This window comes from Ranitomeya imitator, chromosome 5 (genome assembly GCF_032444005.1).
Source record: "Ranitomeya imitator isolate aRanImi1 chromosome 5, aRanImi1.pri, whole genome shotgun sequence".
NCBI lineage: Eukaryota > Metazoa > Chordata > Amphibia > Anura > Dendrobatidae > Ranitomeya > Ranitomeya imitator.
This window is the reverse complement of record NC_091286.1, coordinates 412,024,823-412,048,717: the sequence shown is the minus strand read 5'-3', so window position 1 is coordinate 412,048,717 and position 23,895 is coordinate 412,024,823. Positions and strand designations below refer to the sequence as shown.

Here is a 23,895-nt window from a genome sequence, read left to right as displayed (position 1 = left end):
GTAAAGCCACCCCCACTGGGCTAAACTACCACTCCCCCTGTCCCTGCAGATCGGGTGAAATGGGAGTTAACCCTTTCACCGGATCTGCAGGGACGCGATCTTTCCATGACGCCACATAGGCGTCATGGGTCGGATTGGCACCGACTTTCATGACGCCTACGTGGCGTCATGGGTCGGGAAGGGGTTAAATCAGAGAGATATGTCACGAAAAATAGTTAATAAATATCATTTCCCACATGTCTACTTTACATCAGCACAATTTTGGAAACAAATTTTTTTTTTGTTAGGGAGTTATAAGGGTTAAAAGTTGACCAGCAATTTCATTTTTACAACACCATTTTTTTTTTTTTTAGGGACCACATCACATTTGAAGTCATTTTGAGGGGTCTATATGATAGAAAATAACGACGTGTGACCCCATTCTAAAAACTACACCCCTCAAGGTTCTCAAAACCCCATTCAAGAAGTTTATTAACCCTTTACTTGCTTCACAGGAACTGAAACAATGTGGAAGGAAAAAATGAACATTTAACTTTTTTTTTGCAAACATCTTAATTCAGAACCATTTTTTTTATTTTCACATGTGTAAAAACAGAAATGTAACCATAAATTTTGTTATGCAATTTCTCCTGAATACGCCAATACCCCATATGTGGGGGTAAACCACTTTTTGGGCGCACCACAGAACTTGGAAGTGAAGGAGCGCCGTTTGACTTTTTCAATGCAGAATTGGCTGGAAATGAGATCGGACGCCATGTCACGTTTAGAGAGCCCCTGATGTGCCTAAACAGTGGAAACCCCCCACAAGTGACACCATTTTGGAAACTAGACCCCTTAAGGAACTTATCTAGATGTGTGGTGAGCACTTTGAACCCCCATGTGCTTCACAGAAGTTTATAACATAGAGCCGTGAAAATAAAAAAAAAATCGCATTTTTTCTACAAAAATGATCTTTCTGCCCCCAAATTTTTATTTTCACAAGGGTAACAGGAGAAATTAGACCACAAAAGTTGTTGTGCAATTTCTCCCGAGTACGTCGATACCCAATATGTGGGGGTAAACCACTGTTTGGGCGCACCGCAGAGCTTGGAAGAGAAGGAGTGCCGTTTTACTTTTTCAATGTAAAATTGGCTGGAATTGAGATTGGACGCCATGTCGCGTTTGGAGAGCCCCTGATGTGCCTAAACAGTAGAAACCCCCCAGAAGTGACACCATTTTGGAAACTAGACCCCTTAAGGAACTTATCTAGATGTGTGGTGAGCACTTTGAACCCCCATGTGCTTCACAGACGTTTATAACGTAGAGCCGTGAAAAAAAAAATATTTTTGTTTTCCACAAAAAAGATAGTTTAGCCCCAAGTTTTTATTTTCACAAGGGTAACAAGAGAAATTGGACCGCAAAAGTTGTTGTCCAATTTGTCCTGAGTATGCTGGTACCCCATATGTGGGGGTAAACCACTGTTTGGGCGCACGGCAGAGCTCGGAAGGGAAGGAGCGCCGTTTTGGAATGCAGACTTAGATAGAATGGCCTGTGGGCGTTATGTTGTGTTTGCAGAGCCCCTGATGTACCTAAACAGTAGTAACCCCCCACAAGTGACCCCGTTTTGGAAACTAGACCCCCCAAGGAACTTATATAGATGTGTGGTGAGAACTTTGAATGCCCAAGTGCTTCACAGAAGTTTATAATGCAGAGTCATAAAAATAAAAAATATTTTTTTTTCCACAAAAAAGATTTTGTAGCCCCCAAGTTTTTATTTTCACAAGGGTAACAGGAGAAATTGGACCACTAAAGTTGTTGTTCAATTGATCCCGAATACACTGATGCCCCATATATGGGGGTAACCCACTGTTTGGGCGAACGGCAGAGCTCAGAAGGGAGGGAGCACATTTGACTTTTTGAGCGCAAAATTGGCTGTCGTGTTTGGAGACCCCCTGATGTACCTAAACAGTGGAAACCCCCCAATTCTAGCTCCAACCCTAACCCCAACACACCCCTAACCCTAATCCCAACCTGATCCATAATCCTAATCACTAACCCTAATGATAATCACAACCCTTACCCCAAAACAACCCTAATGTCAACCCAACTCTAGCCCTAACTTTAGCCCCAACCCTAAGGCTACTTTCACACTTGCGTTGTTTGACATCCGTCGCAATCCGTCGTTTTGGACAAGAAACGGATCCTGCAAATGTGCCCGCAGGATGTGTTTTTTGCCCATAGACTTGTATTGCCGACGGATGGCCACACGTCGCGTCCATCGTGCACTGGATCAGTTGTGTTTTGGCGGACCATCAGCACAAAAAAAAACGTTCAATGTAACTTTTTTTGTACGTCGCATCCGCCATTTCTGACCGCACATGCGTGGCCGTAACTCCGCCCCCTCCTCCCCAGGACAGATTGGGCAGCGGATGCGTTGAAAAACTACATCCGCTGCCCACGTTGTGCACAATTTTCACAACGTGCGTCGGTATGTCGGGCCGACGCATTGCGACGGCCCCGTACCGACGTAAGTGTGAAAGAAGCCCAACCCTAAATTTAGCGCCAACCCTAAATTTAGCGCCAACCCTAACCCTAAATTTAGCCCCAACCCTAAACTTAGCCCCAACCCTAAATTTAGCCCCAACCCTAACCCTAATTTTAGCCCCAACTGCTGTTCTCCTGCCGGCCAGCAGATGGAGACAGATGGCGGGCGCACTGCGAAGCCCCCGCCATTTTCTTTTCCCCAGAAGATGCCGGCAGCCAGGAGCAGCAGGAGGACCCAGGGACACCGGTGAGTATGATAGGGTCCCCGAATCCCCCTATTTCTCTGTCCTCTGATGTGCGATCACATCAGAGGACAAAGAATTACACTTTGCTTTTTTTTTTTTTTCTTTGCGGTCGCCGGTAAACAGTTAATTACCGGCGATCGCAAAACAGGGGTCGGTAAAACCGACCCCGATCATGCTCTTTGGGGTCTCGGCTACCCCGGCAGCCGAGACCCCAAAGATTCTCCCGGGGCCGGCTGGCGGGCGCACTGCGCCCGCCATTTTGAAGATGGCGACGCCAACCGGGAGCCACGAGGAGCACCTGGGGAGACGGGTGAGTATCGGGGGGCGATCGGGGACCCCTTTTCTCTGTCCTCTGATGTGCGATCACATCAGAGGACAGAGAAATTAAAAAGAAATTGTGTTTTTTTTTTTTTGCGATCGCCGGTAAACGGTTAATTACCGGCGATCGCAAATGCGGGGTCGGTAAAAAAAAACCCGAATTATGTTCTTTGGGGTCTCGGCTACCCCCGGCAGCCGAGACCCCGGAGAAAATCAGACTCTGGGGTGCGCTATTTACTTTTTCCACAGCGCCGTTAATTAACGGCGCTGTGGTTTAAGTACTCTTAGCGGCCGCCGTTAAAAGGCGTATCGGCGGTCGCTAAGGGGTTAAAGCTACAATCATCTGATCGCTAGTGCTGTACATAGGAGTGTATTAGCAATGTAACGAAGGAAAGTATCCGTTTTGATTTTGTGTTGGACAACATAGTATTTGAGAAGGGGGAAATGTTAATATTGGAAAAGACTTTTAACCATTTAAGGACAGAAGAATCTGATTCTGAGCTTTATTTTTTTCCTCACCTTATTCCCAGCTCCAGCTTATTTTTGCTGCGACATCAGGGTTTGTCATTTGAAGAATAAAAAATTATATATATAATATATATATCAGTTCTGACTTTTTGGTGTTCCGTTTTCACCTTGTTCAATGTGCAGTATAAATTACCTGTAAACATGTATACCAAATTTGCACTGACTTTTTCTGTTCAAGTGTTGAAAAAAAAAAACAGAAATTTGTAAAAAAAAAAAATAAAAACAAAAACTGCCCTATGTTTTTTAAGACACATGACAGCTATACATTGTTTTAATGGCTCTGAGGGCTTGATATTTGCATGGTGAGCGAGCAGAATTTTTATTGATAATAAAGGGGTGCATACACTGATAGCTTTTTATTGCATTTTAGTTAGGGAAGTGTGGTGACCAAAAAAAGAAAATTGGGTGCTTTGATTATTTTTCTCTTTACAGTTTTTACAACAGCAGTTAATAGATTGAACTTTTCGGAACATGGTAATTTTTTTTTTTACTTGACTCCAATTTTTCATTTTTTTTTTCATATTTTTAAGTTTGTTATCTTCAGTGTCTGACATGTATTTTCACTGTCCAAGAAAACAAAAGTTGGCAAACAAAACAATTCTATTGGTAACTAATTATTTAGGTCAGCATTAGTTGTAAGTACTGGGGAAGCAGTCTTGACTTATACAGTTACTGTAGGTCCATATATATTTGGACAGAGACAACATTTTTCTAATTTTGGTTATAGACATTACCACAATGAATTTTAAACAAAATTCAGATGCCGTTGAAGTTCAGACTTTTTAGGTGTCATTTGAGGGTATCCACATTAAAATTGAATGAAGGGTTTAGGAGTTTCAGCTCCTTAACATGTGCCACCCTGTTTTTAAAGGGACCAAAAGTAATTGGACAAGATTAAATAATTTTAAATAAAATGTTCATTTTTAGTACTTGGTTGAAAACCCTTTGATGACAATGACTGGTGATGTCCAGGAGTTTAAGACTTCAGGCAGACGCTGTGTTTCCTCCTTTTTGATGCTCTGCCAGGCCTTCACTGCGGTGGTTTTCAGTTGCTGTTTGTTTGTGGGCCTTTCTTTCTCAAGTTTAGTCTTTAACAAGTGAAATGCTGCTCAATTGGGTTGAGATCAGGTGATTGACTTGGCCATTCAAGAATATTCCACTTCTTTGCTTTAATAAACTCCTGAGTTGCTTTGGCTTTATGTTTTGGGTCATTGTCCATCTGTAGTATGAAACGACGACCAATCGGTTTGGCTGCATTTGGCTGGATCTGAGCACACAGTATGGTTCTGAATACCTCAGAATTCATTTGGCTGCTTCTGTCCTGTGTCACATCATCAATAAACACTAGTGACCCAGTAACACTGGCAGCCATGCATGCCCAAGCCATCACACTGCCTCTGCCGTGTTTTACAGATGATGTGGCATGCTTTGGATCATGAACTGTACCACGCCTTCACCATACTTTTCTCTTTCCATCATTCTGGTAGAGGTTGATCTTAGTTTCATCTGTCCAAAGAATGTTCTTCCAGAACTGTGCTGGCTTTTTTAGATTTTTTTTTAGCAAAGTCCAGTCTAGCCTTTTTATTCTTGATGCTTATAAGTGGCTTGCACCGTGCAGTGAACCCTCTGTATTTACTTTCATGCAGTCTTCTCTTTATGGTAGATTTGGATATTGATACGCCGACCTCCTGGAGAGTGTTGTTCACTTGGTTGGCTGTTGTGAAGGGGTTTCACTTCACCATGGAGATTATTCTGCGATCGTCCACCACTGTTGTCTTCCGTGGGCGCCCAGGTCTTTTTGCATTGATGAGTTCACCAGTGCTTTCCTTCTTTCTCAGGTTGTACCAAACTGTACATTTTGCCACTCCTAATATTGTAGCAATTTCTCAAATGGGTTTTTTCTGTTTTCGCAGCTTAAGGATGGCTTGTTTCACGTACATGGAGCGCTCCTTTGACCGCATGTTTACTTCACAGCAAAACCTGCCAAATGCAAGCACCACACCTCAAATTAACTACAGACCTTTTATCTGCTTAATTGAGAATGACATAATGAAGGGATTGCCCACACCTGTCCATGAAATAGCCTTGGAGTCAATTGTCCAATTACTTTGGTCCCTTTAAAAACAGGGTGGCACATGTTAAGGAGCTGAAACTCCTAAACCCTTCATCCAATTTTAATGTGGATACCCTCAAATGAAAGCTGAAAGTCTGAACTTCAACTGCATCTGCATTCTTTTGTTTAAAATTCATTGTGGTAATGTCTATAACCACAATTAGAAAAATGTTGTCTCTGTCCAAATATATATGGACCTAACCGTAGATTTTGGAAATACACATATTACACTAATGAACAATTATTGCCTTTTGGATGTTGAACGCCAAGCTATTTTCCTGAAAACAAATCAAAGCTTTGTCATGGCCTCATTTATCACTATTTAAAAGGATGTAATTACTTGTTAAATTGATTACTTGTTAAATTATATGCCGGAAAGTACAGACTGTAACAACCATCTTCTAATTCTAAATACACACTAGTTTAGTTTTCTTAAATGTGAATGAAAGCCAATCACAGCCAGTACGAAAGCTACAGATTGTCCGCTCATCATCATCCACACCTGGTTTGCATCTTTACAGTTTAACTAGATGACAAAAAAGTAACTTAAATACGAAAGCGCATTTTCCATTCCATGTGCAGCAAGGAAACCACCTGGAGGTTTAGGCTATATTCACACTTTGCGGATTTTGCTGCGGATCCGCAGCGGATTTGACCGCTGCGGATCCGCAGCAGTTTCCCATGAGTTTACATTTCAATGTAAACCTATGGGAAACCAAAAACGCTGTGCACATGCTGCAGAAAAATCCGCGCGGAAACGCTGCGGATTACATTCCGCAGCATGTCACTTCTTTTCTGCGGATTTTCAGCTGCTCCAATAGAAAACTGCAGTTGAAAATCCGCAGAAGAAAACGCAGTAAAAACCGCGATAAATCCGCAGTGAAAACGCGCTGCGGTTTTCACTGCGGATTTTGGAATTCTGCTGCGGAAAAATCCGCAGTGGAATCTGCAAAGTGTGAACATAGCCTTAAGGCTGGGAGAAATCTAGGATACATCTTATTCCACCAATGACTGTTCTGATAAAAAGATTAATGGACGTCATTGCCATAACACTACACAATCGTGATAGCACGCATACAAACCCCCCTTTGAGGATGACAAGACAACACATGTGTAATGCACATAGTACATAGCCACTAGGGATACTTTGTCTATGACAGCACACTGCTACGGACAGGAATAAAAAAGTAAAAGATTCTGGATAGGTTTAGCTTGGCCCATGAAATCAATTAATTTGTCATGACTTTTTACAGCTTGAAAATCCTAAACAACAAATTTAACAAATCTAGTTTTCATGTAAACTCTTCAAATCCTAGAAAGACATGCTCTTTAACTTTAACCCCTTCATGACCCAGCCTATTTTGACCTTAAAGACCTTGCCGTTTTTTGCAATTCTGACCAGTGTCCCTTTATGAGGTAATAACTCAGGAACGCTTCAACGGATCCTAGCGGTTCTGAGATTGTTTTTTCGCGACATATTGGGCTTCATGTTAGTGGTAAATTTAGGTCAATAAATTCTGTGTTTATTTATGATAAAAACGGAAATTTGGCGAAAATTTTGAAAATTTCGCAATTTTCACATTTTGAATGTTTATTCTGTTAAACCAGAGAGTTATGTGACACAAAATAGTTAATAAATAACATTTCCCACACGTCTACTTTACATCAGCACAATTTGGGAAACAAAATTTTTTTTGCTAGGAAGTTATAAGGGTTAAAATTTGACCAGCAATTTCTAATTTTTACAACGAAGCTTACAAAACCATTTTTTTTAGGGACCACCTCACATTTGAAGTCAGTTTGAGGGGTCAATATGGCTGAAAATACCCAAAAGTGACACCATTCTAAAAACTGCACCCCTCAAGGTGCACAAAACCACATTCAAGAAGTTTATTAACCCTTCAGGTGCTTCACAGCAGCAGAAGCAACATGGAAGGAAAAAATGAACATTTAACTTTTCAGTCACAAAAATTATCTTTTAGCAACAATTTTTTTATTTTCCCAATGGTAAAAGGAGAAACTGAACAACGAAAGTTGTTGTCCAATTTGTCCTGAGTATGCTGATACCTCATATGTGGGGTTAACCACTGTTTGGGCGCACGGAAGGGAAGGAGCGCCATTTGACTTTTTGAATGAAAAATTGGCTGAACTCTTTAGCGGACACCATGTCACGTTTGGAGAGCCCACGTGTGCCTAAAAATTGGAGCTCCCCCACAAGTGACCCCATTTTGGAAACTAGACGCCCCAAGGAACTTATTTAGATGCATACTGAGCACTTTAAACCCCAAGGTGCTTCACAAATTGATCCGTAAAAATGAAAAGGAATTTTTTTTTCACAAAAAAATTCTTTTAGCCTCAATTTTTTCATTTTCACATGGACAACAGGATAAAATGGATCCTAAAATGTGTTGGGCAATTTCTCCTGAGTACACCGATACCTCACATGTGGGGGTAAACCACTGTTTGGGCACATGGTAAGGCTCGGAAGGGAAGGAGCGCCATTTGACTTTTTGAATGAAAAATTATCTCCATCGTTAGCGGACACCATGTCGCGTTTGGAGAGACCCTGTGTGCCTAAACATTGGAGCTCCCCCACAAGTGACCCCATTTTGGAAACTGGACCCCCCAAGGAACTTATCTAGATGCCTAGTGAACACTTTAAACCCTCAGGTGCTTCACAAATTGATCCGTAAAAATGAAAAAGTACTTTTTTTTTTCACAACAAATTTCTTTTCGCCTCAATTTTTTCATTTTCACATGAGCAATAGGATAAAATGGATCCTAAAATTTGTTGAGCAATTGCTCCCGAGTACGCCGATACCTCATATGTGGGGGTAAACCACTGTTTGGGCACACGGCAGGGCTCGGAAGGGAAGGCGCGCCATTTGACTTTTTGAATGGAAAATTAGCTCCAATTGTTAGCGGACACCATGTCGCGTTTGGAGAGCCCCTGTGTGCCTATGCATTGGAGCTTCCCCACAAGTGACCCCATTTTGGAAACTAGACCCCCCAAGGAACTTATCTAGATGCATACTGAGCACTTTAAACCCCAAGGTGCTTCACAGAAGTTTATAATGCAGAGCCATGAAAATAAAAAATAATTTTTCTTTTCTCAAAACTGATTTTTTAGCCTGGAATTTCCTATTTTGCCAATGGTAATAGGAGAAATTGGACCACAAATGTTGTTGTCCAGTTTGTCCTGAGTACGCAATTACCCCATATGTGGGGGTAAACCACTGTTTGGGCGCACGGCAGGGCTCAGAAGGGAAGGCACGCCATTTGGCTTTTTAAATGGAAAATTAGCTCCAATCATTAGCGGACACCATGTCGCGTTTGGAGAGCCCCTGTGTGCCTAAACATTGGAGATCCCCCACAAATGACCCCATTTTGGAAACTAGACCCCCAAAGGAACTAATCTAGATGTGTGGTGAGCACTTTGAACCCTCAAGTGCTTCACAGAAGTTTATAATGCAGAGCCATGAAAAAAAAAAAAAAATTCTTTTCTCAAAAATAATTTTTTAACACACAATTTTTTATTTTCCCAAGGGTAACAGGAGAAATTTGACCCCAAAAGTTGTTGTCCAGTTTCTCCTGAGTACGCGGATACCCCATATGTGGGGGTAAACCACTGTTTAGGCACATGCTGGGGCTCGGAAGTGAAGTAGTGACGTTTTGAAATGCAGACTTTGATGGAATGCTCTGCGGGCGTCACGTTGCGTTTGCAGAGCCCCTGATGTGGCTAAACAGTAGAAACCCCCCACAAGTGACCCCATTTTGGAAACTAGACCCCGAAAGGAACTTATCTAGATGTGAGGTGAGCACATTGAACCACCAAGTGCTTCACAGAAGTTCATAACACAGAGCAGTGAAAATAATACGTTTTCTTTCCTCAAAAATAATTTTTTAGCCCAGAATTTTTTATTTTCCCAAGGGTTACAGGAGAAATTGGACCCCAAAAGTTGTTGTCCAGTTTCTCCTGAGTATGCTGATACCCCATGTGTGGGGTAAACCACTGTTTGGGCACACGTCGGGGCTCAGAAGGGAAGTAGTGACTTTTGAAATGCAGACTTTGATGGAATGGTCTGCGGACGTCACGTTGCGTTTGTAGAGCCCCTGGTGTGCCTAAACAGTAGAAACCCCCCACAAGTGACCCCATTTTGGAAACTAGAGCCCCCAAGGAACTTATCTAGATATGTGGTGAGCACTTTGAACCCCCAAGTGCTTCACAGACGTTTACAACGCAGAGCCGTGAAAATAAAAAATCATTTTTCTTTCCTCAAAAATGATGTTTTAGCAAGCAATTTTTTATTTTCTCAAGGGTAACAGGAGAAATTGGACCCCAGTAATTGTTGCGCAGTTTGTCCTGAGTATGCTGGTACCCCATATGTGGGGGTAAACCACTGTTTGGGCACACGTCGGGGCTCGGAAGTGAGGGAGCACCATTTGACTTTTTGAATACAAGATTGGCTGGAAACAATGGTGGCGCCATGTTGCGTTTGGAGACCCCCTGATATGCCTAAACAGTGGAAACCCCTCAATTCTAACTCCAACACACCCCTAACCCTTATCCCAACTGTAGCCGTAACCCTAATCACAACCCTAACCCCAACACACCCCTAACCACAACCCTAACCCCAACACACCCCTAACCACAACCCTAATTCCAACCCAACCCTAACCCTAAGGCTATGTGCCAACGTTGCGGATTCGTATGAGATTTTTCAGCACCATTTTTGAAAAATCCGCGGGCAAAAGGCACTGCGTTTTACCTGCGGATTTACCGCGGATTGCCAGTGTTTTTTGTGCGGATTTCACCTGTGGATTCCTATTGAGGAACAGGTGTAAAACGCTGCGGAATCCGCACAAATAATTGACATGCTGCGGAAAATACAACGCAGCGTTTCCGCGTGGTATTTTCCGCACCATGGGCACAGCGGATTTGGTTTTCCATAGGTTTACATGGTACTGTAAACCTGATGGAACACTGCTGCGAATCCGCAGCCAAATCCGCACCGTGTGCACATAGCCTAATTCTAAAGGTATGTGCACACGCTGCGGAAAATGCTGCGGATCCGCAGCAGTTTCCCATGAGTTTACAGTTCAATGTAAACCTATGGGAAACAAAAATCGCTGTACACATGCTGCAGAAAAACTGCACGGAAACGCAGCGGTTTACATTCCGCAGCATGTCACTTCTTTCTGCGGATTCCGCAGCGGTTTTACAACTGCTCCAATAGAAAATCGCAGTTGTAAAACCGCAGTGAAATGCACAGAAAAACCGCGGTAAATCCACAGCGGTTTAGCACTGCGGATTTATCAAATCCTCTGCGGAAAAATCCGCAGAGGACCAGAATACGTGTGCACATCCCGAACCCTAACCCTAACCCTACCCCTAACCCTAATTCTTACCCCAACCTTAGTGGAAAAAAAAAATTCTTTATTTTTTTTATTGTCCCTACCTATGGGGGTGACAAAGGGGGGGGGGGGGGTCATTTACTATTTTTTTTATTTTGATCACTGAGATATAACCTATCTCAGTGATCAAAATTCACTCTGGAACGAATCTGCCGGCCGGCAGATTCGGCGGGCGCACTGCACATGCGCCCGCCATTTTGGAAGATGGCGGCGCCCAGGAAAGAAGACGGACGGACCCCGGGAGGCTAGGTAAGTATAAGGGGGGGGAGATCAGGGCACGAGGGGGGGGGGGGGGCGTCGGAGCACGGGGGGGTGGATCGGAGCATGAGGGGGTGGATCGGAACACGGGGGGGTGGATTGGAGCATTGGGTGGGGAATCGCTGTGTGGGGGGGGGTGGATCGGAGCACGGGGGGGGATCGCTGTGCGGGGGGGGATCGGAGTGCGGGGGGGTTGGATTGGAGCACGGGGGTGTGATTGGAGCACGGGGGAGCGGACAGGAGGACGGGGGAGCGGAGCACAGGACGGAGGGTAGCGGACCACAGATCGGAGGGCTGGGGGGGGGCGATCGGTGGGGTGGCGGCACATAAGTGATTCCAGGCATGGCCGATGATATTGCAGCATCGGCCATGGCTGGATTGTAATATTTCATCAGTTTTTTAGGTGAAATATTACAAATCGCTCTGATTGGCAGTTTCACTTTCAACAGCCAATCAGAGCGATCGTAGCCACGGGGGGGGGGGGTGAAGCCACCCCCCCGGGCTAAACTACCACTCCCCCTGTCCCTGCAGATCGGGTGAAATGGGAGTTAACCCTTTCACCGGATCTGCAGGGACGCGATCTTTCCATGACGCATATGCTGCGTCATGGGTCGGATTGGCACCGACTTTCATGACGCAGCGTATGCGTCAAAGGTCAGGAAGGGGTTAAAGTTACTGTATTTTTCAGATTATAAAACGCTCTGGATTATAAGACACACCCCAAATTTTGAGGAGAAAAAGAATTTTTATTTTTTTTTTTAATAAAATGGTGATGCTTCTTATAATCTATGTGTCTTATTGCTTACCAGGGGTGGTGGGTGCGGGGTCCCAGGGTCACTGCTGGAGGAGGCAGGAGTGGGGTGATACCGCGGGCTAGGATGAGGTGGGGCTCCAATGTGCGGCGTGCTGGTGCGGGGGTCTTGTGCTGGTGCATGTCCGATGCTGCTGCAGGGTGTCTCCGGAGCCCAGCGCTGCCCGGGGCTCTGCCGACATTTTCAGACAGGCCAGAGCCCCGGTAATTCCACGGTTCCCTGTGCGTGTGCGGTGGACTCCGGGAATATAGCCAGCGGCGCATGCGCAGATGGTGATCTCTGGATCAAGATCTCGAAAGATAAGATCTCAGCGCTGAAATTTCATCTCTCGAGATCTTGGTCCCGAGATCACATCTGCACATGCACCGCCGGCTATATTCCCGGAGTCCACCGCACACGCACAGGGAACCGTGGAATTACCGGGACTCTGGCCTGTCACAAAATGTCGGCTGAGCCCCGGCAGCGCCAGACACCCATGCAGCACCGCTGGGCACCGGAGACACTCGCAGCAACGGCCAGCAACCGCCGGGCACCCGGAGACACCCTAATACCGCCCTCATCCCAGCCTGCGGCCTACCCCCACGGTATCGGTAAGGCATGTTCGCTTTCTAAGACGCATCCCCCATTTTCACCCCAACTTTGGGGGGGAAATAAGTGCGTCTTACAAAAAGAAAAATACGGTACGTTTTTTCATAATCTATAAAAAGCATACATTTTGCATAATCATAATGACTTGCAGAAACACATCAGACTCTTGCCTACCACAGAAACCTTCAAAAAGGACCTGAAGACCCACCTCTTCCAACAATCCTACAACCTGCAGTGATCCTTAGTCTGCTGAACTGCTGCACGACCAGCTCTACCCTCTCCTGGTGTATCCTCACCCATCCCCTGTAGACTGAGCCCTGCCAGGCAGGGTCCTCCCTCCTTCTGTACTTGTGTGTGCCTGGTATTGCTCAGGTTTACAGTACTTGTCTATATTTGCCCCTTTCACATGTAAAGCACCATGGAATAAATGGTGCTATATAAATATATAATAAAAAAAGTCATTATTTAAAGCATAGCGAAAGTTCTAAAAACAAAATCAGAACAATGGCTAAATTGCGGGGGGAAGGGGGGGGGGGTTCTCTCCATTCCAACCCACAAATAATTTCTTTACTGTATATTACAATACTTTATATTGCAAATCGAAGAAAAACTTTACAATGGCAGAGTATACATTTTTTTTTAAGTACCGTATATACTTTAGTATAAGCAGAGTTTTTTTTCACATTTTTGTGCTAAAAACTACCCCCCTCGGCTTATACTCGAGTCACTGTCACTTAGTCTAGGGGTGGTTGGGCACTGGCCACTTAGAATATTCAAGATGTCGACATACAATCAGATCAAGCATAGGAGGAATCACGTGTGCCTGATATATACCATGCAGCGGCAGCAAGCAAAGAGAAACAGCTCTCTTCCGCTTCCTGTGTCATCGCTGCGTCATGTTGTTAGATCATGTGACCCAGTGAGCAGAGATGCGATACTTCCTGATAACATGGCGACACTGTTTTTCTGCATTGTCATGTGTCTCAGCAACGCCTTTGTCATAGTGTGAAATCACATGAGCTGGTGATTGAGATTCGCGTAACGTCACTTCCTGGTTACCAGTGATGCTATTAGACCGCCCCTTCATTGGTACATAGACGTTCATTTCGCCGCTATAAAGAAATCAGGTAATGTGTCCTCTGTATTTTGATGACCCAAGATGGAAACGAAATGAAAAAAGTTCATTTGTTGTTTATCTACTATTGAAGCACCTACAAAATGAAAAGAATATTTACCGTAATTGAGTGTAGTAACCTCCAATAAATGATAAATGTAAATAAACCAATGGAATATAGTAGGAAATAATTGATAAAAGTGTAGTAAAATCAAGAAAGAGTATTGTGAGTAGTGTGAATGGTGCCATGTGTAGGGATATATCCAAGTAGAGTGAACCACTAATTAAGGAGTGTGTTAATAAATGTGAAAAAAAATATCTGGACATGATAAAGAATGGCAAATTATAGTGCAAAAATCTATGAAAGATATATTCTGGAAAGTGTGTGAAAAGTGTCATGTGTAAGAGTGTACCAAAACATAAAAGTGAACAACTAATAACCCTATCGGTTAGAAAGGCTAAAGAAAAACAGAAAACTGAGCCAGAGTATGACTTGAAAACATGCATGATGTAAGAGCATGTTCACACTGGCCATGGAACCAACAAAACCAAAGGAAAAAAACAACAACATGTGCATATACCCTAACGAAAATAAATAAATAAAAAAGCAAGTGCATTAAATAAACAAAGGTACTTCGTAAACACTGTTTTTGATTTAAAAAAAAGCATAAGGCTATGTTCACACGTTCCTGATTTCCCTGCTGTTTTTTCTGCACTAAAAACCGCAGCTCTTGGCAGAAAACGCAGGTCCTTTTTTTGGTGCTTTTTTGGTGCGTTTTTTGATGCGTTTTTTATGCAGTTTTCTCTGCAGAGTCTGTGTGTTTTCTAGGAAATTTTTTAGGGTTAAAATGGCTGAAAATACCCTAACCCTACCCCTAACCCTAGCCCTAAACCTAACCCTAACCCTAACCTTAGTGGAAAAAAAAAAAATTCTTTATTTTTTTTATTGTCCCTACCTATGGGGGTGACAAAGGGGGGGGGGGGTCATTTTACTATTTTTTTTATTTTGATCACTGAGATATAACCTATCTCAGTGATCAAAATGCACTTTGGAACGAATCTGCCTGCCGGCAGATTCGGCGGGCGCACTGCGTATGCGCCCGCCATTTTGGAAGATGGCGGCGCCCAGGGAGAAGACGGCCAGACGGACACCGGGAGGCCGGGTAAGTATAAGGGGGGGAGATGAGGGCACGGGGGGGGGGGGCATCGGAGCACGGGGGGGTGGCATCGGAGCATGGGGGGGTGGGATTGGGACACGGGGGGCAGCCACACTGCAGCGGTTCTGCACTACAAACCGCAGAAAACCCGCAGATATTTTTTTCATCTGCGGGTTTTACCTCACAATGGAGGTCTATGGGTGCAGAACCGCTGCAGTTCCGCAAAAAGAAGTGACATGGTACTTCTTTTTTACCGCGGCTATTCAGCGCGGCTTTTTTCGCGATTTTCCGCAATGTGGGCACAGCAGTTCCTGTTTTCCATAGGGTACATTGTAATGTACCCTGCATGGAAAACAGCTGCGGACCCGCAGCGGGAAAATCGCGGCGGTTCCGCATTAAAAAAAGGATGGTGCGAACATGGCCTAAAGCTGTTCCACCGCGGCAAGGTGTACCCAATTGGAACAGTAACTACACTCTCTAATGTTAGAAAAGCTGATCACAAACTAAAGGGGTTAACTAGTGGGACAATTTTATAGGTCGGATCGTTAACGACGCGGTGATAAAAGTGTAGTTTTAATGTTTATTTTTTCATACAAATATTTATTTATAGATACAATATCTTGATGTTTTATCATTTTTGATAAATATCTTCACAATTATTATTATTATTTTTTTACTTTGTCCTAATATGGGACTATCATTTTTGCAGGCTGATCGCTTCTACAGCATAGGGACACAGCAGCATTCCCATGCTGTAGAAACTGTCAGCTCTGCACTGCCAGAGAAAGTTGCTGATCATGCACTGCGCATGATCAAGCAACTTTCATAGCTTTGGTGATCCGGATGTCGTAATAACGACATCGGGTGATCATGGCAACGATCGTGACCCTGCGTCATGCCACGGGGTCTCAGACCCAAAGGCAGAGAGGCTCTCATCCTTCTGCTCTGCTGACTCCGATAGCTTTAGTTTGCAGAATTTAGAGGGTTAAAGTGCCAGGAGCGGTGTGTGACCGCTCTTGGCATTAAGTGTAGGTGTCCGCTGTCAGAATGAGCGGACACTTGGCGGCGATCGCCCACGCACAGCCTGTGCGCGTGGACGATCGCCATACAGTAATACATCATCCCTGGTTAGATAGGCCCAGGGCACAGATAGGCATTGTTAGGACATGTCAGAAAGGGGTTAAAGCCATCTTTGGACAGAATAGGAATTAAGATCATATCACTCCCTCTGCAAATGTAACTAATGTGCTGTTTTCTGAACCAACTGTTTTTAGTCTGGTTTTATTTATTTTTGCATAGTCTCTTTGTGTTTTTTTTCTTAAAGAGATGATGTCTCACCCCCCTCCCCCCCATTTTGTCTCTATGCCTGAACCTAGAATATCTTGTCTTTATAGTCTTTATCTCCCTCCCCTCCCCAAAAAAAACAAAAAAAAACCTGTTCTACCATCATGGTTACAACTAAAGGTACCGTCACACTAAACGACGCTGCAGCGATACCGACAACGATCCGGATCGCTGCAGCGTCGCTGTTTGGTCGCTGGAGAGCTGTCACACAGACCGCTCTCCAGCGACCAACGATGCCGGTAACCAGGGTAAACATCGGGTAACTAAGCGCAGGGCCGCGCTTAGTAACCCGATGTTTACCCTGGTTACCATCCTAAAAGTAAAAAAAACAAACACTACATACTTACCTACAGCCGTCTGTCCTCCAGCGCTGTGCTTTGCACTCCTCCTGTACTGTCTGTGTGAGCACAGCGGCCGGAAAGCAGAGCGGTGACGTCACCGCTCTGCTTTCCGGCTGACCGACGCTCACAGCCAGAGCAGGAGGAGTGCAGAGCACAGCACAGGGGACAGACAGCGGTAGGTAAGTATGTACTGTTTGTTTTTTTTACTTTTAGGATGGTAACCAGGGTAAACATCGGGTTACTAAGCGCGGCCCTGCGCTTAGTTACCCGATGTTTACCCTGGTTACCAGTGAAGACATCGCTGAATCGGTGTCACACACGCCGATTCAGCGATGTCTGCGGGGAGTCCAGCGACGAAATAAAGTTCTGGCCTTTCTTCCCCGACCAGCGACAGCACAGCAGGGGCCTGATCGCTGCTGCCTGTCACACTGGACGATATCGCTAGCGAGGACGCTGCAACGTCACGGATCGCTAGCGATATCGTTTAGTGTGACGGTACCTTAAGGAAAACCCCATGGCTCTCGTTATCATTTGTTCTGACCCGCTAATGTAACACTATGGCACTTTAATTTTACAATCATTTATCTGTTTTTGACAATATGGCTGTTGTGCGATAATATGCAATAATGTTCTAGTACTAATGCACTTTGTTGATACATAATTTTTTCTTCATACAAGGGTGACCACTGTTCTTTTTATACATAATTATTTGGATTGCCAATTGGATGGTTAACAGCACAATCCATCTTTATTTTTCGCCACTTTTTGGTATTGTTACCTATTTTACTCTTTCATATTTCAGTTTTTTATTTTTTAGAATGCTATACCGCTTAGAATATGAACTACAGGTCCTTCTCAAAAAATTAGCATATAGTGTTAAATTTCATTATTTACCGTAATGTAATGATTACAATTAAACTTTCATATATTATAGATTCATTATCCACCAACTGAAATTTGTCAGGTCTTTTATTGTTTTAATACTGATGATTTTGGCATACAACTCCTGATAACCCAAAAAACCTGTCTCAATAAATTAGCATATCAAGAAAAGGTTCTCTAAACAACCTATTACCCTAATCTTCTGAATCAACTAATTAACTCTAAACACATGCAAAAGATACCTGAGGCTTTTATAAACTCCCTGCCTGGTTCATTACTCAAAACCCCCATCATGGGTAAGACTAGCGACCTGACAGATGTCAAGAAGGCCATCATTGACACCCTCAAGCAAGAGGGTAAGACCCAGAAAGAAATTTCTCAACAAATAGGCTGTTCCCAGAGTGCTGTATCAAGGCACCTCAATGGTAAGTCTGTTGGAAGGAAACAATGTGGCAGAAAACGCTGTACAACGAGAAGAGGAGACCGGACCCTGAGGAAGATTGTGGAGAAGGACCGATTCCAGACCTTGGGGAACCTGAGGAAGCAGTGGACTGAGTCTGGTGTGGAAACATCCAGAGCCACCGTGCACAGGCGTGTGCAGGAAATGGGCTACAGGTGCCGCATTCCCCAGGTAAAGCCACTTTTGAACCATAAACAGCGGCAGAGGCGCCTGACCTGGGCTACAGAGAAGCAGCACTGGACTGTTGCTAAGTGGTCCCAAGTACTTTTTTCTGATGAAAGCAAATTTTGCATGTCATTCGGAAATCAAGGTGCCAGAGTCTGGAGGAAGACTGGGGAGAAGGAAATGCCAAAATGCCTGAAGTCCAGTGTCAAGTACCCACAGTCAGTGATGGTGTGGGGTGCCATGTCAGCTGCTGGTGTTGGTCCACTGTGTTTCATCAAGGGCAGGGTCAATGCAGCTAGCTATCAGGAGATTTTGGAGCACTTCATGCTTCCATCGGCTGAAATGCTTTATGGAGATGAAGATTTCATTTTTCAGCACGACCTGGCACCTGCTCACAGTGCCAAAACCACTGGTAAATGGTTTACTGACCATGGTATTACTGTGCTCAATTGGCCTGCCAACTCTCCTGACCTGAACCCCATAGAGAATCTGTGGGATATTGTGAAGAGAAAGTTGAGAGACGCAAGACCCAACACTCTGGATGAGCTTAAGGCCGCTATTGAAGCATCCTGGGCCTCCATAACATCTCAGCAGTGTCACAGGCTGATTGCCTCCATGCCACGCCGCATTGAAGCAGTCATTTCTGCCAAAGGATTCCCGACCAAGTATTGAGTGCATAACTGAACATTATTATTTGATGGTTTTTTTGTTTGTTATTAAAAAACACTTTTATTTGATTGGATGGGTGAAATATGCTAATTTATTGAGACAGGTTTTTTGGGTTATCAGGAGTTGTATGCCAAAATCATCAGTATTAAAACAATAAAAGACCTGACAAATTTCAGTTGGTGGATAATGAATCTATAATATATGAAAGTTTAATTGTAATCATTACATTATGGTAAATAATGAAATTTAACACTATATGCTAATTTTTTGAGAAGGACCTGTATATCACCCCACAGGAATTTATAGGTTTTTGTGATCAGCCTTACGAACAGATACAGTTATTGGTTGTTCACTTTTATGTTTTGTTACACTAACACATGACACTTTTCACACTTTCCAGAATATATCTTTCATAGATTTTTGCACTCTAATTTACCATTCTTTATCAGGTCCAGATCATATTTTTCACGTTTATTAACACACTCAATTAGTGGTTCACTCTCCTTAGTCAGATATATCCCTACACAAGACACCATTCACACTACTCACAATCAATATTCTTTCTTGATTTTACTGCACTTTTATCAATTACTTCCCACTATGTTCCATTAGTTTCTTTACATTTATCATTCACTAGATGGTGGCCCGATTCTAACGCATCGGGTATTCTAGAACAGAGGTCCCCAACCTTTTTTGCACCATGGAGCGGCTTTAAGCAAGACCAGTTTTCCATGGCCCGGTGGGGTGGGGGTGGGGCTCTGGTCATATGGGGGTGGGGTTATGGAGGGGTGGAGCTTAGTGCATACTTATGTAATTATGATATTTATAATGAGAATGTGATTCACACACACACATTCTCACACACACATTCACACACACATTCACACACATTCACACACACATTCTCACACACATTCTCACACACACACATTCACATTCTCACACACACACACACATTCTCACACACACACATTCACACACACACACATTCACACACACACACATTCACACACACACATTCACACACACACATATTCTCGCACACACACATTCTCGCACACACATTCACACACCCCTCTCACCTCTCCTCGCACTCTACCACAGCATCTCATTGCCTTCCTCTGACACAGCCGGCTGCTGAATGATGACGTCATCCAGCGGCGCATCTGTGTGAGAGGAAGCAGGAAGACAGATCGCTGGGCAGCGGAGCTGCGGGGATTTCTCCCTGCCCGTCGCAGCCACCCTGCAGGGGCTCCCCTCCACCTCTGCACACGTTGGGAGCCGGCGCTCTGCAGCTTCTCTGTGCCGGCTGTCAGCTTGACAGTCGGCACAGAGAACAGCTGACTCCCTGACCGGGGGAGTCAGAATGCAGCCGCCGGGGGAGACACTGCGGACCGCCGAATGAGGCGGCCCGACTGCGCCCCTCCCTGCCGGCTGCGCCCGGGGCAAATGCCCCGGCTGCCCCCCCCCCCCCCTTAGATACGCCACTGGGCGTGTCAGTGAGGAGAGCCTGCCGCCCCACCCCATCAGGAACACACCATGCTGCGCAGGAGGGCTGCTTCACTAAGACCCGCCTGACGCCCCGCCCCGTCCTGCATAATGTTCTCTGCCGGGAGCTGCGAGCTGTCACAGAGCGTGCTCTGACCAGGCGCAGGGCCGCGAAGCTAGCTGTCAGCGGCGCCGCGGACCGGCTGAAAAACCTCAACGGCCCGGTCCTGGTCTGCGGACCGGCGGTTGGGGACCTCTGTTCTAGAATATGTATGTATGTATGTATGTATGTATGTATGTATGTATGTATGTATGTATATATATAAATGTATGTATATATAGCAGCCACATATTATATAGCACAGCCCACGTAACAGACAGCCACGTAGTATATAGTAGCAACGTAGTACATAGCACAGCCACGTAGTACATAGCACAGCCCAGTAGTATATAGCACAGCCCAGTAGTATATAGCACAGCCCAGTAGTATATAGCACAGCCCAGGAGTATATAGCACAGCCCAGTAGTATATAGCACAGCCCAGTAGTATATAGCACAGCCCAGTAGTATATAGCACAGCCCACATAGTATATAGCACAGCCCAGTAGTATATAGCACAGCCCAGTAGTATATAGCACAGCCCACGCAGTATATAACACAGGCCACGCAGTATATAACACAGGCCATGCAGTATATAACACAGGCCACGCAGTATATATCAGCCACGTAGTATATAACACAGGCGACACAGTATATATCAGCCATGTAGTATATAGCACAGCAACGTAGTATATAGCACAGCCCACACAGTATATATAGCAGTGTGGGCACCATATACCTGTTAAAAAAAAAATGAAATAAAAAAAAATAGTTATATACTCACCCTCCGGCGTCCAGCGAAGTGTGCCGATCCGTGAGATGCTGCCGCCAGTTCCGTTCCCAGAGATGCATTGCGAAATTACCTAGATGACTTAGTGGTCTCGCGTGACCGCTACGTCATCTGGGTAATTTTGCAATGCATCTCTGGGAACGGAAGCTGGCGGCAGGATCGAGCACATCGGTGGACGTCGGAAGGTGAGAATAGCACGATTTTTTATTTATTTTTTATTATTTTTAACATATCTTTTTACTATTGATGCTGCATAGGCAGCATCAATAGTAAAAAGTTGGTCACACAGGGTTAACAGAGTTAACAGAGTGCGTTACACCGCGGCATAACGCGGTCCGTTAACGCTGCCATTAACCCTGTGTGAGCGCTGACTGGAGGGGAGTATGGAGCGGGCACTGACTGGACGGAAGTAGGGAGGGGCAAATTCGCTGCCGGACTGTGCCCGTCGCTGTTTGGACACATCAGCAACGCGGGATTTCCATTACAGACAGACAGACGGAAGTACCCCTTAGACGATTATATAGATAGATTGGAGGTTAACACTTATCAATTATATATTATTTTCATTTTATAGGTGCTTTCAACATACAGTTTTACCATTTCCATTGTCTTCAATAGTAGATAACCAATGAACTTTTTTCATTCAGTTTCCATCTTGGATCATCAAAATACAGACATTACATGATTTCTTTATAGCAGCGAGATGAACGTCTACGTACCAATGACGGGCGGCCTAATAGCATCACTTGTAACCAGGAAGTGACATTACGCGAATCTCAATCACTAGCTCACGTGATGGCACACCATGACAATGGCGTTGCCGAGACACTTGACAACGCAGGGAAACAATGGCGTTACCATGTTATCAGGAAGCATCGCATCTCTGCTCATTGGATGTTCTAATAACATGAGGCAGCGATGACACAGGAACCGCAAGAGAGGTGCTTTTCTTATATGCAACCATAACAATGGCGTAATCAATCACAGGTTGCCTCCTATGCATGATCTGATTGTGTGTCGACATCATAAATGTTCTCCCTGGCCAGTACCCAACCACCCCTGGATGACACATTTCAGTGCAAAACGCACGTCGGGTGTGGTGCGTCCTCGGTAACTACTACTGAGGTAAATACCTTTTACCATGTACTCCTTTATTGTCTGATTTGTTCACTATATGACTGGGTTAAACTCATGTGTCTGACTGGCAGCATTATACACTTTTGACTACTCAGTCTTAATATGGCAATTTTGCCCCTTTTTTGTATTACCACAAACTTTCTTGTGGCGCTGCCAGTTTTCCACAGGTATACATACTTCTATTGCCCAACCCGCTTTTTTTATGCGATTTTAGAATATATTTAATAAACTTAATATAATTTTTGAAAAATATGTATCCTCTGGCCTCATTGTAAAATTTTTTTTTCCTCCTTTGTATTTTCTATGCTGTTTTTGCTTTACCGCCAAAATAACGAGGGGACAGTTTGATGAACGTTATGCAGCAAGTTAAATCATGGTTTTAAAAACTACATTTGTCCCGCTAAAATCGGCCCATCATATGGCTATAACTACAAAAAAAAACTGTAAAAAAAATAAAAAGGCATAGTTCTTGAAACATTGGTATAAAAAAAAAAGGTGAAGAGAAAAAACAAGAGCAGCTTGTCCAGAATTCCATCTACATTATTTACTCACTTGTTGCTGTCTCTGTAATTGTAGATGTAACAGCCTTGAGGCATCCCACTCTCTTTGTCTAATGTGAAGGAAAGTTTTAGCTGTGAAAGATTTAAGTAAAATATTAGTAGGGATTTATTCTAAAAGGTCTTTCATCATCTAATATAGCCTGGCTAAGTCACGGTAGAGAACTGGCCACTTGACAACACAATGACAATGCTTATAAATGGTTATATCATCATACATGTTTACATTATTATTATAATATTATTCTTATTTTTAAACCACCATTGATGCCATAGTGCTGTACATGAGAGAGGGTTACATACAAGATACAAATATAAAATAGCGAACAACCTAACAATGACAGACTGATACTGAAAGGACAGGGCCCGGCCCTTGCGGCTTACAGTCTTTAAAATAATGGGAAAGGAGACCGCTGGGGGCTGGTATTCTCAGGCTGGTAAGGGGTCATGGACATTGTACCCCCTCAGCTTAAAAATAACAGCCCACAGTTGCTCAAAAAAGGCATATCTATTAGATGCGCCAATTAGATGCACCAATTCTGACGCTCTTACTGGCTCTTCCCTCATGCCCTGTAGCAGTCCTTTATCAATCCCCACTGGCACTTGCAAAGCAAGAGAAACAGCTGCTAAGAAGGAGACCTTACTGTTCGTGTTGACAAAAAAGGAAATGGGGAAAAAAAACGCATCGGGTCCCTCAATTTTCATAATCAGCAAAGGGAAATCTGATGGCTGGGGGGGGCTTATTCTTCTGATTGGCTGCGCATAAAGACTATTGCAATAAAGGCAATACAAATAGAACTTATTTTCAGTAGAATAAATGCAAAACAAATATTGTACAGATAACACCACCAGTGGAGGGGGGGGGGATGTAAACACATTATTTCCATCTTTA

The 23,895-nt window shown here is 44.1% G+C and overlaps 1 protein-coding gene and 1 long non-coding RNA gene across 3 annotated transcripts in view; one reads left to right on the top strand and one right to left on the bottom strand.

The window, feature by feature from the left end:
- DIS3L2 (DIS3 like 3'-5' exoribonuclease 2) overlaps positions 1 to 23,895 on the bottom strand; it is a 588,376-nt gene that overhangs the window by 121,970 nt on the left and 442,511 nt on the right. For both annotated transcript variants that reach the window (XM_069727019.1, XM_069727018.1), the window contains one exon: positions 22,999 to 23,078. In XM_069727019.1, coding sequence (XP_069583120.1) covers positions 22,999 to 23,078 — 80 coding nt within the window. The remainder of the gene's footprint in view (positions 1 to 22,998; positions 23,079 to 23,895) is intronic.
- Positions 1 to 23,895, top strand: part of LOC138638050 (uncharacterized) — a 260,052-nt gene that overhangs the window by 135,311 nt on the left and 100,846 nt on the right. The window lies entirely within an intron of this gene.